The sequence below is a fragment of the Apteryx mantelli genome, chromosome 1, assembly GCF_036417845.1.
Source record: "Apteryx mantelli isolate bAptMan1 chromosome 1, bAptMan1.hap1, whole genome shotgun sequence".
NCBI lineage: Eukaryota > Metazoa > Chordata > Aves > Apterygiformes > Apterygidae > Apteryx > Apteryx mantelli.
In genome coordinates this window covers 45,603,737-45,622,074 of record NC_089978.1, presented here as the reverse complement: position 1 = coordinate 45,622,074, position 18,338 = coordinate 45,603,737, and the positions used below count along the sequence as shown (strand labels likewise).

Genomic DNA, 18,338 nt, shown 5'->3' with positions numbered 1-18,338 from the left:
AATGCAATTATCTATAAATTACCCAAACAATATCAGTGGGAGGGGTATATTTAATCTAACTTTACACATTTGCAGTGTAGATGTCTTTATCTGAGCTAGTTGACTGGACTCCTATTAAAGTCAATGAAGAGTAATTGACACATCTCTGCCTCTGAAGAAAATGAATCATACCTTCCAGGTCTCTTCATTGATTATAAAGGGAGTCTACAAAACTAGCTCAAACGCAGCCATCTACATCGTAGGTGTCTGAAGTTATTGTGATGAATCCCATCTCTCGTGTAGCGTCCTTTTTTGCTTGCCAGCATTACTAGTGATCGTAAACAGACTAAAGGCAACTGAATTTTTGCCAGTTCTTGCTGCTGATGGTGGAAGTGAGTAACTGTGCATCAGTTCTGGAAAAATATCAGTGCATGACGATTCCTTTTCTGCTTGATCTAATTCTATAATGTTGCCATACTGCAGACTGTATAGGTCTGAAATACACTGTGTGAAGCATGACCCTCAAATGTAGAAAGGATAGCTTGAATTCTGCATTGTTTCTGAAGATTTGCATTGTTTATTTCAATGGGATGCTACCGTGTGAGGCACAATGCACAAAGCCAGAGGAAGAGGAATCAAAAGAAGCATTCTAACCACCCAAACACTCAGAAATAAGAAAAAAAAAAAGTTATGGGAAAAAAAATAGAAGGTGGAAAAAGGGATAGATGCAGTATCACACAACTCCAGGAAGGAAAATGGTATTGTATTACTAGTATTACTGTTACGTTACTAATTTGTAATGGACTAACAGTAAATGTTTCTCCATTAAAATGTAGTTTTGTTTGCAAAAGAGACATAGGCTGGAATTAATCTCATGAAATGTGGAAGTCTACAATGTAGATATCTACAGCTGTGCTTGTCACCCTCAACCCTCCTTGGAGGGAGTGGAGAGAAGCAGGAAAGTCTAGAATGCATCATTGCTTCTTAGAATAGGCATATACATTTCTGCTTTGTCTATTGAAAGAGAATGGGCAGAGTAATTCTGGTGTAGACACTTATAAAAATATTAAGTAAACTAACTCATTCACATTCCAGAAATCCTGGATTCTGTTTCTGCAGGCAAGAAAGTAATTCCCCTCCAACACTTTCTTTGTGTGGATTTTATTTTTCTGTACCACAAATCGTCTTTGTTGCTGGGGCTATAATTTTACCCCAATGTAGTCTAATTGCAAAGACTGTAGCACGTGGCACAGTCACCAGAAGTAAATGCTAAGGAGATACTGTCTTTGCTCACTTCAGTTTTTGCAGTGGAAAAGAAGCAAGTGGATAATTTCAATTTCAGATTTAAATGATGGCTTTTGTTTGGGTTGCTTATATGCTTTAGGTCCGATGTTTTGCTGTTGAATGATATGGTAAAGCAATAGCTCATTCTGCATACTTTATTGCATTTTCAATCAATTCCTTAAACCAGAACCAAACCTGTATGTACTCTGTATATACTGATTTCTTGATGGCAGCACTGATGCTTTGGTATCTTACAAGGGTGTGTGAAACTTAATTAATGTTTGTAAAGTATTCTGGATCTTGGATGAAAGGCACAATAGAAGTTCAGCTATTTTATTAACTTTTCTTTTTGTATTTTCTTTGATGACTGATCAGATACCCAGGGATTAAAAGGTGTCAAAGAGAGGTGATGCAAAATACAGCAATTTACAACTATTATCAACTAATTATAGTTAGTTTCACATCTAGCACAGGAAAAATAGGGGAAATATTTTATGAGATTTAGTAAGAAAAAACTTCTTAGTCATAATTTTGTGTAAATGCAACCTGCCTGGATTTTAATATGAAAAAATTTTAATAGACTGGTTTACCTTAACTCTTCTATGATAGATCAAAAGTGGTGTATTAGTGAGTGGCAGCATTTTGGTGTAATAGGTGACAGTCTCTCTTTTATACTCTTAAACTAACTGTATGCACCGAAGTCCTGTTATTATGAATGAGAGTTCCGTATTCAGTTAATGTATTCAAGAGACAAAAAGCAGTAAGCCTTAAAGTGTAAATAAAAATGTATTTTGTGAATTTATCAGGCAAGCAGTCCTTTGAACTGAGTTAAGAGTTACGAAGGCAACCACCTGCCTGAAATATCACTTCTGTTGAATTGCTCTTTTAGACTTAATATCGGTTAAAAAAGAAAGATACTGTTGCCATCAATGAAGCAACAGTATAATGAAGCAACATACTAATTTAGATGAGCTGAAGGTCTTTTTGTTTATTTTTAAAGTGACCAAATATTTTAGTCTTCATCATTTCCCTCTTTCCCAGCATGACAGAAAAAAAGTGAAAATGTTTTCATGCACTTTGGAAATATTTTATCTCTTATTTATGAGTTTTATTTTAAGATAAACAAATTCTTAATATGTCTGTAATTTTCATATAAATGTCACATTGTGAACCAGAAAACCAGGCAATTATTATGCCAAATCTGTCTTAATTCTAAAAGTAGTGTTTTCTAAAAGTGCTTATTTTTATACTAATATAATTAAAAATGATAGGAGAAAACAATTTAGGCTTAATATAATTCATATGTTCAGCTTTCCCATGTATTTGATTTGGAGCTTGACCCATCTCTATTAGTATCTGAAGTTCCTATAACAGAAGAAAAGAAATAAATCATCTAATAAAAGTAACTATAAGGGAAGTGGAACTAAAATTAACACATTTGGAAGGAATACTTAGCCAGCATCACATTCCATTGCTAGCTAAAATTTGCTGTCAGCATATATCTATAGTAAGTATTCTTTTAGTGAACTGCCAGCTGGCTTGTAAAGAGGAAAATCTATTCTATAGAATAGACAGCTAGCTTTAAAAAAAATTTCCAGCTTCTCAGCCCTTCACAGGAAGTATTCTGGTCACTGTAAGGTTCCATAACACCTGAAGGACATCCTGGGAGACAGAAGCATATATAATGATAATGTGATGTCATTTTGTTTTTCCTAGTTGGGAAACATAAAGTGTGTATCACTAATGGTAAAAGGATCATTTTTTCTGTTATATTCTTGTCAGCCTTATTTTTTAAAAGTGATGCAGTCTCTAATAGCCTAGGAAAAGCAGCAATAGCATAATAGTGTGTTTTGTCACGGATGTTAGAAAGGATAGATCACAAAGTGCTACAACTGGCCTTGGAAACAGTGTTATTAAGTCAGGACTAAAATATTTACAGTGCTGGTTTATGTACATGAAATTAGAATAGAGATTGTTAAAAATATACAATGCTACATTAGATAATTCAAGTTTTGACTTGTTTATTTAGTCTCTCTGTTGATTCTGCAGATTTTGCCTGTGACAAACTGTCAGTGCAACCCTTGCATTAAAAGATATGTATTTTTCATGATATTGTTTCATATTGCAATATGTTGGCTACAAGTCCTTTCAAGTAATCAAGCTATATTGAATACAAACATAAAATAAAAAGCAGCAATAATTTACTCTCATTTTTAGCTTTACGCTTTAACTCAAAGATATACGCTCTTAGCCACTGAAGAGAATACAGTACATCTGTGCATTAATGAATTGAAAGTAAAAATACTGTGGTTGGATCAGACTCCTTGGTTTCACTGGGAACATTGTGAAAGTGCTATAACTGACTGGAGGATCAGTTCCATTTTCAAACTTATTATCAAATTTGTGGTACAATCACAGTGACTATCATAGAAGTAACTGTAGGGAAAGATATCATCTTAAGCAATCTGGTTCCAAATGCTAAACACTGAAATGCTCAAACGCTATTAGAACTTGCACAGATCGGTTCTATTTTGATACTTATTCAGTTCCAAATGGACAATAGTTCCAAAGTTTGATCTTAAACATTCAGTACACAAGAATCCAAAGTTTAGGAACCGGAAGCTAAGGTTTTGCTGTAGGTTTTTTTTATTATTATTGCAAGACCTTTGACACTCTCGTATATTCCACCTAAAACTAACATTACAGTCTAGTCTATTCTACTGGATCTGATATTAGGATATATTCAGTTCTTGCCTCTCTTTCTACTAAAATGGGATAGCATTACGGATAGGACTAGATGGGCTTTATATCCTGCAGTTGCAGGCAATCATCTCATAAATACCATCTTAAGGACCATTTTAATACATCTATCATCTTGGAAGGCTGTACCAGAACCAATTTATCCAATAGAAAACAGAGCTGTTCTGTGTGTCCTCCTACTATTTAATATATTTACAAAGAATAATCAGTTGTTTTTCTATGATAAGCAAATCAATGCTTTCTTTTTTCCTTTTTTCTTTCTTCTCATGTTGTTCTTCTCTTTTCCTTGTATCATACTAGTAGCCTTTTCTGAAATTATTCCCATTTGAATTCATCTCCAGCATGTGTAACCTGCATCCTAAACTGTATTCCAGGGGAGGTCCCACCAGTGCCTTGTACAATGCCATTCATATATTGTTATCAAAAATAGCCACCTTAAGAGAAAAAACAGAAAAAAAGAGAAAGCATCCATGAAGTAATATTTTTTATTTCCCATTTTGATGAAATCATGTTTCCAAGCAAGAATATTTTTCACTTCAGACATTCTGCGCAGGTCAGTTCTTCTGACTCCAAGGCAGTCACTTGATTCTAGAGTCACTGACTAAATCTGCTCTGTGTTTTAATTTAGCCATTCTCTTTTCTCTAGCTTACTTTTTCATGATGGACCATGGTGCTAAGTTCTCTCTGGGAAAGCATGCTGCTTCCATATGGTCTGGGATTTCTGTAGGGGGTGCATCCAGGACACAGTCTGTCATGACATGCTGTTTTTTCTGAGGAATCTCTATTGGCAAAGACACAGAGTAGTGCCAAATTCAAACCACCTGGCCCTAAGGCTAATTGAGTTTTTTCTGGAAGGGAAGAATAATAATTTTGAACTACCTGTCTTAAATTATGTTACCACTGAGAGTGAATGGGAAAGGTTGGCTTGTCACCACAGTACTTAAATGCATCTATGAAGATATGCCCAAGACAGAAGAAGTTTATAGTCAGTTAGGAAAACTAGTTTGAATTATGAATTGAAAAACAATCTACCTGGTCCAGCTTTAACACTTGTCGTCATAGAAAGAGAGTTCCTTTGTGGTTTAAAAAGCTAGTATTTTTCATTCCTTATAGGATTAGAAGCATCAAGTATTGCTTAATGGCTAACTACTAGGTTAAACCACATATACATCTTCCAGCTTGAAGCTTTCATCAGATTTAACATAAGCTGTTTTTTCAGTTTTGTAGCTGTGTCGCTCATGCTAAGCTCTGGGAACTTCATTAAGATCTATTCATATTTCTGTTTGGTAGTTAGGATTATGTGTGACTTCAGTTCATTGCCTGTTTCTTAGGGCATGACTTCTGGTTTGATTTCTGTCACCTTGACTCTTGTTCTGGAGCTGACTACTTGGTGCCATTGTCTTCCATAAGCTTGCTTTCATGCAAAATGCCTAAAAGCAGCAAGCTTATATTGCATATGTTTTGACATACCATGCATCCTTATAGATTTTCCATAAGCTTGCCACTATGCAATCTATCTGTTTTACAGCCTCATTCCCTCCTGTTCTACATGTGACTATTTCTTCATGTTTTTCAGTGGGCTGTTATTCTATTTTAGCACTGAAATGAGAATAAGGGTGGCTGGATATTAAAGAAAAATGTGGTATTAATGAGATATTGATATTAGAATAGGATCCCATGCATCAGAATTGATGTATGCAGGCTAATGTAAGTAATAAAGTTAAATGCTTTCTTTCAGTGGCCCCTATGTTCCATTGAACTGGGGAGGAACCTTTGCAGCATTTGAAATGACATCTCAGTAAGGCATAAGGAAAAGCCAGATCACACTCTTGTATTAATTGCGGGGTTTAAGTCTAATCGGAAAAAAAAAATAGAACACTAGTCTATCCTATACTTAATGGTCTATTACATCAAATGAAAATCACTTGTTTAGGAAAGAAGTAGCTTGCAGAGAAGAGTAAGGTAAGTTTGTGATTCTCTGAATCAGAAGGGATGCTTTTTGTATGTGCAGTGTTTGTTAGTTAAGCCTTTCCTTGTGTTTTAAATAGTAGTCCGGGGTACAGACAATAGTTTAAAAGAGCTTATCTGAGTAAGTGGTTGATAAATGCTTAAGGAAAGCATCACACTGGCTGGTGATGGAAAGAATAGGTTGCTAGTACTAACCATGGCCACAACTATTACCTGTAGTGCAATCATGACCCTCATTACCTTTTGCAGACTTTCACAAAGCCAAGACCTTTATTAATCCACACTTTATCATGCCATCCCTAAATGTAAACACATGTATCATATTAATACTATTAGCTTCTTGCAATGTGGTGGTGGGGGGTGTTTGAGTGCACGTGTATATATGGGAGAGGCACACCTTTTTTAAGAAATGCTAACTTTTATATGCTTTTGCACAGATGTTTTCTGTAATTTGATTTCAGTTCAGAAGCAGAAACTGTTCAAAATCAAAAGCTGTTCTACCATATTTTATTCAGATTGCATTATATAGGGCATTTATATTTATATTTTATTATATAGGGCATTCCTTTCCAGAGATAAAAATATTTTTTCTAACACAGTTTCAAGATTTAGACTGACATTTTGTATTTAAGATTACTTTGTTGATGATGTTTAGTGTAAAAAAGTGGCCATTTGAGCAAAGCAGTGAACAAGGAAGCAAACCTGAGAAGAAAGGTGGGGAGAGGAGCAATCAGACTAAGAAGGTGAAGAGTAATTTCTGTTTCCATCAAGACTTCGTGACAAAAAAGGAAGGTGTCAGGCAGAAACTCCATTCCAGTACTTAGATCTCAACTCTTTCACCATTTTATAATATCAAATTCAAGGTTGCTTGTTTCTGGCTTGCTAAAAAAAAAATGTGTTTTTGTGTTTTTGAGAACGTGATAGCAAGCAAGTATGTATTTATGCAGAATTTGAACCTATTTAGTGCAGGACAGGTTGAACTTCTGTGAAACGGATCAGCACAGAAATTCTCCCCACCGTGATACAAACAGCATTGGACACAATGAGCTCTGGAAGCTCGCAAGCAGATTGTATTTAGCTGTGACTTCATCCTTTAATAACTTTTCCACATGATTCTTCAGTTCAAGTTTTTTTTTTTTTTTTTTAATCAATAGCAGAGACCACAATACAATGCCTTAGAGACTCAGGTTCAGTGATTTTAAGTAATTAGCTCTCTTGTCTTTTTTCTGGATGTGCTTTTGTTCTGTTTCTACAAATAGAACAGGGGTGGCTAAGTTCATAAGGCAACAGTAAGAGACAGCGCGATTTATTTTATCTGTTTCTTTCAAAGAATTTCTCACCTTGCCAGTTCAATCTTTTGAGTGCTCAAAATGGCAAGCTCTGTGTGTTCTGATCTTTAAATAATAGAAGGTGACATATTCAGATAGTCTTTTGGTTTGTTAGTTTACTAAAGACCAGATTGCTGACCTTGAGCTTCTTCCCACAGTATTCAGTGATATAATGAAAAAATATTCATGATTAAAATACGTGAAAAATACTTAATGGAGATTCTGAAAATTCAAGGATTAAAATAAGTGCAAAAAAAAAAAAAGGTGTTTAGACACTTCTTTTTATGTGTATCCATGTTTTGGTTTTATGTTTGGAAACTCTGATGTAGAATTAAAATCTCCTGAATTTGAAATATTAGTTTAAGAAGAAAAGTATGAACATTTCATTCTCCTGTACATTTGCATCGAGTATCAGTACAAATATATTTGTACATGAATGTTAAGTAGAGAAATGAAAGGTGTATCATTAATAACAATATGCAAATTTGAAACTAATTCATTGGTGTTATACAAAGGGCAAAATAGGATAATGTTTGGCCAAATATGTTTGCATACTTCATGTTTGCATGACTTTATTGAACATGCAGTGTGAAATCATCCATCTTTGCGTAAAACCTGGATAAACATTTTTTTTTAAGAACAGATTGCTCAAATTTAAGAGCTGTTTCAACTTTTGAGACAGCCTTCCTACGTCTCCTTTACTCTTCTCTAATTCTGCTTGAGAAGACAGCAGTGGAACCATGTTCCTCAATCTGTGATCTACTTTTGCCATCAATAACAGTATTGGGACAGTAAAGATCCCTCTCTCTCCTCTCTTTAGCATCCATTTGTAAAGCTTCAGTGCTCTCATTTACCTTGTACGCTAGGAGGAATCTCGTCTCCTCACGAAATATCGTTTATCATTTTATAAGGAAAATTATGGGCAGTTATGTTCAGTTGATTTCATGACTACATTTTACAAAACCTGGAGTTTGTGTTCCCTGTTGCACTCTGCAGTCTCTGAAAAAGAATCAGCCTCATCATAAATGATTTTCCCATGATTAAAAAGTTAGACTCCCATTTTTGCCTTCCTGCTTTGGTGGAAAATAAATCTTCTTTTGTCTCTATTTTGAATAAAATATATGAAGAGCATACAAAATTAGATCTCATCCTTAATTAGCTGCTTCCTTTAAGTTTTTCAAAGAAGGGTTACAATTTGACTAAGATCCCTTGCATCTGTCACAATATGTTTGCTTTTATTTTGACTTCCCGTTGCTGTCTTATCAAATATCACATGAATCATTACCATTTGTTTGCCATCCCTTTCTTTTGTTTTGTTTCTCTTCCTCCAAATGATTAAAACATCAGGCTGAATGAAACGTTAGAAGTACACTGTGATTCACGTTTGCCCCATCTTATTAAAGCAAATAAACCAACCAGTTATATAATTTAAATGTGCTTGAGCTATGGCTTGCAGATGCTTTTATCAGCTCTGGGCTGAAGAGGTTGTGTGCATTCGGGCATGCACGTACAACTGTTCTTTGAAAGGGACAAACCTCATTAGATTACAGGTGCCTGGAAATAACTTCTGAGAAAATAGCTGCCATTTTCAATAAAGCTACTTCCTAACAGGAAACACAATTTATTATTTTCTTTAGCACAAGTGATCAGCTTTTCTTTTATTTAGATAAAAGTAACCCCATTTTATGTCACAAATATTTTATTTCTTTTAATCTATTGGACTGAGGATGGATCATGATATTTTTCACTCTAATATTATAGCTTAAAAAATGTTCAGGAACAGAGCTGTAATGATTCTTAAGTTGCAAAATATGTGTTACATTAACTTACAACAAGAAGATATTTCATTTGCCTGCCACACCATTTTTTCTTGCAGAGAGAGAGTGAGAAATGCTTCATAATTACATCAGCTTGCTAGAACTGAAGTTAGCAATTTTTGAATGGCTGTAGGATGTGGCAACAGTGCAAACTTACTTACTTAATTAAGTATGAAGTTTCTGCTACCTTCAATGAGCACATGGGCTCGTCCTGGGGCTTTTATGTTGTAGCATCTGGTTTTAAAAGAGGCCCCTGAGCTCAGGTCAGCTCAGCCACCCCAGCACTCCATCTTAGTGAAGATGGATTTTTTTGAGCAGAAAGCCTGTAGTTTCAATTAAACAAGTACGTGCATGTAAATTTATGTTTTCATTTTTGTGATAAGGTACTCCTTAGAGATCTCAGCTAGCACTGCTGTAGGTTGTTAGGGGCAATATAAAACAGGCTGAGAAACTGTCACTGCACCACATCTCTGCCGCCTAAAAAGAGAAGGGGGAAAGCAAGAGAGAGAAAGGATGAGGGAGAAGACAGAAATGCCGACAAGTGAAATGGTTACCCAGAGTCATGGATCAGTTCGGAATCCAAGCTGGGACTACAATTCCAATCCGCTCCCTTTCAGTTAAGGGGTCTGTCTGCCAGATTAAGGACGGAGAAATCAATCTACAAGTAGGTGTTTGTTACTTTGAAAACACAGACAGACAAATAGATCCACCATTCAAATATCCTTTGATATCCTTTGATATCAAGGTTCCTAAACTGTTGGGTGGCACTACTGCTCTACAACACACAAATTGCAGTCATAAGAAACAACAGCAATAATAAAACAATAAACATAAAAATATCCAAACCTCAGCATCCTGCCTTTCCAAAGCTCCCACAGAGATTTCTGTTTTTCTCATTCATTTTCCTTCTCATACATTATTTTGTCCTTCCCCCTCCCTTTTTTTTTAACCTGGACTCTGTGGTTTTCTTTCTTGTAGCTTTCTGGTGACATGCTATCAAATCTTGTTTTTTGTTTTTGTTTTTTTTCCTTTTCCCAAAGCTTCTCACTATAGGATACACTTTATCCTATTACTAAAGAACAGGTTTCCTCAGTAGGCTTCTCTATGGTACCAATTGACTGAATTCAAGTGTAACACCACACTTTTGATGATAATTCACAGATTTTGGTAAATGAAAGAGTGCACTATGCTCTTATGATAGTCATAATGATCATTGTTATTATGCTTATTTTTAAAGAAGCCCACAGACTACACACTAAAATACAATAGATTTGGATGGTGAACAGCTCCAGTGTGACTTGCATTAAATGACAGATATGCACGCATTATCATCTAAAGAATGATTTATTTAGTTTGCAACCTAAAGCCACACTTAAAATTTCATGTAGATTTTTAACACTTTACAATGATCCATACTAATAGGAATAACATTTGAATGGGTTTATAGTTTTAGCTCAGAAAATTTTAGGCCCATGGAAATACTATGTGCTACCCACAGAATGCTAGTCTGAATATAAGCATCCCCCAGCTGGCATCTCTATGGGAGTGCATTTGAAGGCATATGAATTGTTTCAGCATTGCAAACTTTATGTCAGATCTGCTTGTTTGTTTTTTCAAACATTTATGACCTTATAACTATTTGGGCATGTTCATTCAAAACCCTCAAAATGAGTCTTAATTAAAAAAGGTTGATTTAAAAAAAATACTCCCTCACCCTGGCTAGAATTTCTGTCATATTGGTACACAAACAACAACAAATGAGATCTAGAAGTAATAGTGTTTTCACATTGAGCTTGCATGATCTTGCTGAATGCTGCCATTTGCAAAGGAACAATTAAAACAAGAGTGACAATCTGCTAATCATACACAGTTTTATTTACCAGCTTAGCAGTATTTTCCCAGTTTGTGTCGTTGCTTGAACAGTAAATGTGAAAGGAAGTTTTGTGTGTTTATATTATATATAACAGTATGTATATATTGGGTGCTTTACCACTGTGAACCAATTTTCAGTAAGATAAAAATACATTCCAACCTTGTAAACGTATTTAGAGAACACCATATAACATATGTATAGTAAATGTATATGTGTGCATATTAGTAGGTGTATGTGAATTATATATTGCATACTTGTTTTACATAATATTGTTTTTAATGCATATAGATGAATTATGCATTTGTTAACAATAGAAAGCAACACAACACACATATATAACACTGTTAAATAAAAGGTGACCAGAAGGTAGGAATTCAGGTGGCCTTGACAACAACACTGAGAAGTTCTGATCATTTCAGACAAAGTTCTGAACAATAAAAATTGTTCAGAATTCAGGGACTGAAATTAAGTTAGGGAGAAGGAATATTAGTTTGAAAAAAATAAAAGAGACAAAGATCAGATATAGGTATTGTATTAAGTCATCACATCATGGTGTGAGGTTATCATTCCTTTTCAGAGCTGTGGTGGTTAACAGTTCCCTCTGGTTTTCCTAGTGCAGTTTGAAGTCTTCATATTTCTAAAGTGCAGTGCTATTTGCCTGCTATATGTTCTTTATGAGTGGTTACATGAAATTCTTTGCTACATACAGCAGGTATGCTCAAAGAAAAGTATAAAACATACAAAACAATGTCTCTTTCTTCTTCTCCAAAATTCATCATTATTTTGAGAGGGGGGGTAGGCAGCTCCATAGATACTGTGGCATTTTCCACATTGATGCTGTAGGTTTTAAAGAAAAAACTATTCATTTTGCACCTCATTCTTCCCGTGACTAATCTTGAGAAAATATTTTACAATTCTTAGCAACCTTTGAACTCTTACTAAGTATGACTGAATCATGGAATTATTTTATCTACATTATACTGTGGCAGGATATATTTTATAGGTGACATGTTTAATGCTTGCTGCATTTGCCCATATGTTAGGGGAATCCATCAAAAAAGTTAATAGAGAATATATCTGGTATATAAGAGGCCTAGCAATGTTATTAGATCAGCTACTTAGGTCCTGTATAGCATTTTAAGTCCACTATCAATGCAGGCTATTTTATTGCATTTTTTGTGTTCCATCATACAGTTAGTTGAGGAAGAGGAAGGGGAAAGTTTATTATACATATCGATTATAAATATTGGTAAATTTTATAAACAAATACATTTTTACTTTTTAAGGGAGATGCTTTGTAAAGCTGCCCATTTCTATTATTGTACGTTGACTATTGAGACAGAATACAGGACCTGACAGTGTCTTCCACTAAAAATGGAAAACCTCCTTTGGGCTTCACTGCCAGATTGGGTCCTTAAGAAGTGTAAAATAGAGCTGACTTTTGAAAACGTGCTGCTGTTCTCTGCAGATTATTGCTCTTTTGTTGCCTGCTACAAGGATTCAGCTTCCTAAAGCTGTATTTTTAATTGAGAATGTGTTTAAATAAATATTTTATTTTAAAAAGTATATGGAGACCTAATATAATAAAATAAAACACAAGTTACTGACTGCAGGTTATCTTAATGTTTAGGTATGGGAATTATGCTTTAGTGCTCATTAGCAAGTGTGCATTCAAGATAGCCAAAGTGCCGGTATATACAACAGGATAATTCTGCTGCAGAGGTAACTAGACCACTTTAGTGCTGTAAATGTCTATTGTGTTTATTCAATATGTGTGGGCAAATTATATGCAACTATAGCCAGTAGTAGCTCTGGCTCTCCTGTACTTGCCAGATTTTCTTTTAATGTGGTTTACCAGGCCTTCAGTTTTACCAAGCTCAGTTTCAAAGGTTCATTCTTCTTTCTCTCCTGAATTCCCATAAGCATTTTGGTTGCTCTTCATGCATCAAAGAAGAATAAAGTCTGTAAGTTACTCAATTTCTTTTTATCTCTCTTCAGTGCACAAAGACCATAAAGAGCAAAGAAAATGCTGAAATGGTTCTGAGAGGAAGCAGTGGGAAAGTTATCTACCCCACTGAAAAAAACTTGGATCTTGGGTAGGGAAAAGGGGCAGGGAAGTAGTAAAAAGAGGTATTCCCCAAAAACGTAAAAAATAAGATAAGTGGTGGAAAAGGAAAACCAAAGGGAAAATGGATAAGAATCACTGTAAGAGAATGGAGTGAGAGATTCTACCATTTCCCATTTTCCCTGTGTGGTTGTAACAGAAACTAGACAATAAGAATTAGAAAGGGGTGTGCCGAAGGAAGGAATTTTGCCAGCTGTATGGGATGTACACTTGCCTACTTTCGAGTTAAACTTTTCTTTCTCGCACGGATAAGATCATGTCAGTGATGCTGCAGGATAGTCAAGCCTGTGAAAAACAGTGATCTGGTGTACTGCTTCATCACACGTAATTGCACAATTTCTGTGTTTTCTAATGTGAATTTTAAAGACTAATTTGGAATAAAATGCTTAAAGTAAGAGAATCAAAGAAACTCTGAAATCTTAGGAGTATTTACCGATCTATTGCACTTAGGCCAAAAGGAGGATTTCACTTGGACTTCACAAATGGGGATAGTGCTTGTACTTCCATATGAATTGTACTGTAGAATGTTTAAGTAGTGCTTTATAATTATGCACTGTGCAGGATTAATATCCTTCATAATGTGCTTTACTCACAAGGGAGGAACACTTTCTATCATACAAGACAGCACAGTAAGCATGTACCAGGTTTTTTGTCTGTTTCCTGTTTAAAAAGATGATCTCTTTGGTATCTTTGTGAGCATAGATACGTATAAAATATTCATGTCCACATTGAAGAAAGATTTGCTTTATATTTGTAAATTAGATGAAAACATTGCATGGCAGAATGTTCTCCAGCTTTTCAGGTTTTTCTAGATCTGGCTAGGTTACTGGCTAGGTAAACTTATTGTTTCTCATGTTGCCTCTCTGCCACACATATCTCACTTAAATATATGCTCCTCACTTGGGTGGAAAAAAGGTTGAGAGAGATGTGCTTACATCTTTAACATAGTAATTGTTCAGTTAATCACATTTATGGGGGAAGGAAGCTATACTTCACTGATACCGATTAAATATCCTATACTGGGTTCTATATAAATAGCTACAAATGTGCACAATGGTTACATTACATGGTATATTTAACAACATAGCTAAATCAGAAAGTATGAGCTATGCCTTTAGTGATGGGAGTACTAACGATTGCATGCAAGGAGATTTTTTGCTCCGCAACCATGAAAGAAATAATTGCTGTTTAGCACTATTCAGTTAAGTTTGCATATCAGTAAAAACACATGCACAGAAACTCCGCCTACATTCTTAGTGCCCTGGCACTGATATGAGTGCAGCATATATTAAAGCATTCAAAGGTGCTGCAGTGTGCCGAACTTGCAAAATGCATGTAACTGTTAATGGAGTTAATTTGACTGCCATCAGGAGAAATCACAATGGTAATATTCAGCAGATTTTTTGATAATGCTTTTTTAATTTAAAAAATAAGGTCTTATAGGTGGCATTTTACAGCTTTATGGGAGGATTAGTTTTGCTGAGGTTTTACATTTTGTGTTTTCCTTTTTTCCTTTTCGATTCATTACAGAAATTAGTATATAAAGGAAATGTTTGTTTTTCATATTTTAGATGGAAGACTTTATTTGAAAACTACTGTCATGTATTGAATTTTTCCTGCTGAAGATACCTGTGCTACGGTAAAGAACTTTGCAGTAAGACATTCACTCAAAAGGAGTTCTGTGGAAACAAAGCGTTTTCAAGGCAACTTCCTCAACTTCATGTATCAATATTCTTCAAAAATTTAAAGAATTCTGCAAGAGTGTCCTCCTTTGGTTATCTCCTGTGGCTCAACCCAGAGACTTAGAGAATGTTTGTAAATGTACAGTAGCACTCTTCTTACAGTGAAAATCTGCGCCTCTGCGCCGGACTATTGTATCCAAAATTACAGGCGGATCAGAACAAGGCTGAGTATTCCCCTTTTAAAGGAATGCAGACTCTGTCCTCCTCTGATGAGTCTGTATTTGAGCACATCAAATGATCCTTCCAGCCGTGTCCAAGTGCACTGATAGACTGTTATGTCATACCGAAACCAGCAAGACAGCTCAGAAATGAACTTGTAGAGGGCATAAGAGGATTCTTAAAAAAAAAAAAAAAAAAAAAAAGTAAAAGAAAAAAAATTGATACATTCAGTTTTCAAACTATGATCGTGGGTTTTCTTCTAAAGACCTTTTTTTCCACATGCTTTCCAAGAGACCAACACATGGATCTTAGACTACATTAAGTGAAATGGAATTTTGTGTAAGTGAAAAGAAACACTGAATGTAAACAAACTGTTTTACTGTTCACAAAATCTCTTTTCCTAAAATAAAAAAGTACAATAAAAAGAATAATAATTTCTCATTGTAAACTGGCAGGGGTTTATGAAATAAAAGACTTCACTTATTCAAACTGTTGGTCACATGTACAGTATATAACACAAATCACACAAGGAAGGTATTATGTATGCAGTAGAAATCTAGAGTTTAGGAAATGAAAATTTTAGATAATATTGTTTTGTCACCCTGTTGGTCAGAAAGACACCTTTCTAGTTTTAACGCATGCAGGCATGTAAATATTTGTCCTGGAGTCACAGTATTACTGAATGAGATCTTAAGCATCTGGTAACAAGTCAGAATTCTGTAGCAGCCACTTTTATTTGTATATTGAGCCCTGGTTAGTGCCCTGGTTAGTGCACTTTTAAGAATGGACTGTGGCTGAGCAGCAAGTCAAAATGCCGGAAATATTTTTATATGTTAATGTCATATTACGTCAATGTTGCTAAAAAAAGAAAACCTAACAAACACTTGATGTATCAGTCCAATTCCACGTAGAACTGAGTGATACAGCTGAAGTCTATTGTCCCTCCCGCCTTGTCTTGGGGATGGGTGGTTATGTGTTACTTTCACTGTCTTTATGAAAGCTACAATATGTGTTTTCACCTTTGTGCTGATAACTGGAAGTAAGCTGCAACACAGTGCTTATTACATTACTAAAAGGTTATGTTCTTTGCTTTGCGTACTTTTGGGTTACCCCTTTAAAGACTGATTTTGTGAATCAGTGCTATTACTGTAAGTTTTGTGATTATGCTTTCTTCATCTTTAATGTTTTATGCATATAAAATATTATTTATTACATGGAAACATATCAGAACCTTAAATGTCTAAGATGCCTAACTTAAAGCAAATATTTCTTTAAAAATAGTTCTGATTGGATATTAATATTATTTTGTCAAAAAAAAAAAATCTAATGTTTTGTAAACTCTAGCACTGAGCTTCTATAGTTTGTAGGTCTTCCTTGCAATACTGGTACACACTTAGTTTGTGCAGTTCATATTTACTCCACCACAATCCTTTTTAACAATAGAAAAGATGTATATACAAGTTCACGTCATGGTAATTTTTTTTAAAGAAATATTGAGCAATATTTTTCATTAAATATTGTTACCTAATACTTTGTAGTGACATTATTTTCTAATCATGATTCCTTCATAACTTTCATAGTTGCTTGAACACATATGGGATTCTGTACTCCAGTTTTTTCATATGCAGTCTTTAAAGGGTTAACAACTGTAAAGTTAGATGGACTTGTGGCAAGCTTTTGAATCATTCATATCTGAAAGAGAATTAAAAGCCTACAACTGAAATATGTAGTAGCATTTACCATTGCTCTGCTCCTTGCATAGAGTCACCTGTAAGTAGGTTTAGTAGTTTTACAGTATATACTTTCAAGACCTTTGGGAATGCCTCAGTGTTTGGCTTGGTACATAAATGGAAACGTTAAGGATTAAGGGGGAACCAATTTATAAGCTGGATGTTTAGAAAGAATCTTGCTAAAACAGTGTAAATATTACAGACCATGAGATGTTACCGTAAGTTGAATTTTTGCCGCTCTTTAGTTATAAAGATTTTTGGTTGTTATTTTGTTTTTGTTTTTTGATTTGGACTTTTTTTTGCATAGATTATGAAGAAAAGTTGTGCTCATGTTATTGTTTATATGCTTTTGTAATCTTAAAGATATTAATGTCTAGTTGTTCTATATTATAACCACATTTGCGCTCTATGCAAGCCCTTGGAACAGAACATACTCATCTTCATGTAGGACCTATGAAAATTGTCTATTTTTATCTATATATTTAAAGTTTTCTAAAAATGAAAAAAGGTTATTACGAATTTTGTTGTACAAAATCTGTACAAAAATCTGTTTTTACATCATAATGCAAGAATTGGAAATTTTTCTATGGTAGCCTAGTTATTTGAGCCTGGTTTCAATGTGAGAACCACGTTTACTGTTATTGTATTTTATTTTATTTTATTTTCAACAATCTGCTAATAAAACTGTCTGAAATCTCCCTGCGACTTTATTTACAGTTCATCTTTATTAAGTTTTGTGAAATGTATAACATCAGAGGAATATTTACTTTCTAATGGGAGGCATCTAAAAACAACATAAGTCAGCTCTTTGTAATGTGAGGAGAACAATGCTGAATGATTTTATTTAACATGCAACTGCTTCTATCTCTAATATGAATTACTGTGGTGAAAAACATCATAAAAGCACACTCTGTGGTTATTGTTTAACAAGCAGATTTTCCATATTTTTTTTCTTGCCAGCTAAGCAAACTGCCCCCATCTACATGATTTATTTATGTACATTTCTCAGTTTATGAAGCTGTTATTTGTACCTTTTTCTTTTATACTGTGATATTCCCATGATTCTTATTTCACAAAGCTTTGTGCTGAATAATGTAAAGTGGACGTGTTGATGGAACAAAACACATTATTTCCCTAACTACAAAAATGCAGGGGTAACCCAGTTGTTTTTGTCTCACCTGATAAAACATTTCTAGAAACTTTAGTATCCTAACAAATATTTTAACAAACAGCAAGTGTTTAAAGCTTTTAAACAGGCATTTGTAAACAAAATACTTTTGGTTTAGCATATCTTTAAATGTTATTCAGAGAGAAAAAAAATGGGTGATATTTTTAGGGTAAAGATGGGTATTTAAAAAAAATCTGGAAATACGACATTTTTTGTTACAGAAAATTCAAAAGTCAGAGATGTATGATTGATTTTGAGTGTTCTCCCTTATTTCCTTGCTGTGCCTTCCCTCTCTTTTTCTTCTCCTTCCCTTCCCTTCCTTTCCTCTCCCTTCCCTTCCTTTCTGAACCATACCTACATGATTTGATCAGGGAGCAGGTTCGCTTGGCAAAGGCAAAAAGCTTA

At 34.7% G+C, this 18,338-nt stretch overlaps 1 protein-coding gene across 3 annotated transcripts in view; it reads left to right on the top strand.

Moving 5' to 3' along the window:
* DACH1 (dachshund family transcription factor 1) overlaps positions 1-17,463 on the top strand; it is a 363,667-nt gene extending 346,204 nt beyond the window's left edge. For all 3 annotated transcript variants that reach the window (XM_067292635.1, XM_067292618.1, XM_067292628.1), the window contains one exon: positions 14,706-17,463. Coding sequence is in view for 1 of the 3 variants with exons in the window: in XM_067292618.1 (XP_067148719.1) it covers positions 14,706-14,743 (38 nt within the window). In the remaining 2 variants the exon portion in view is untranslated. The remainder of the gene's footprint in view (positions 1-14,705) is intronic.
* Positions 17,464-18,338: the final 875 nt, after the last annotated feature.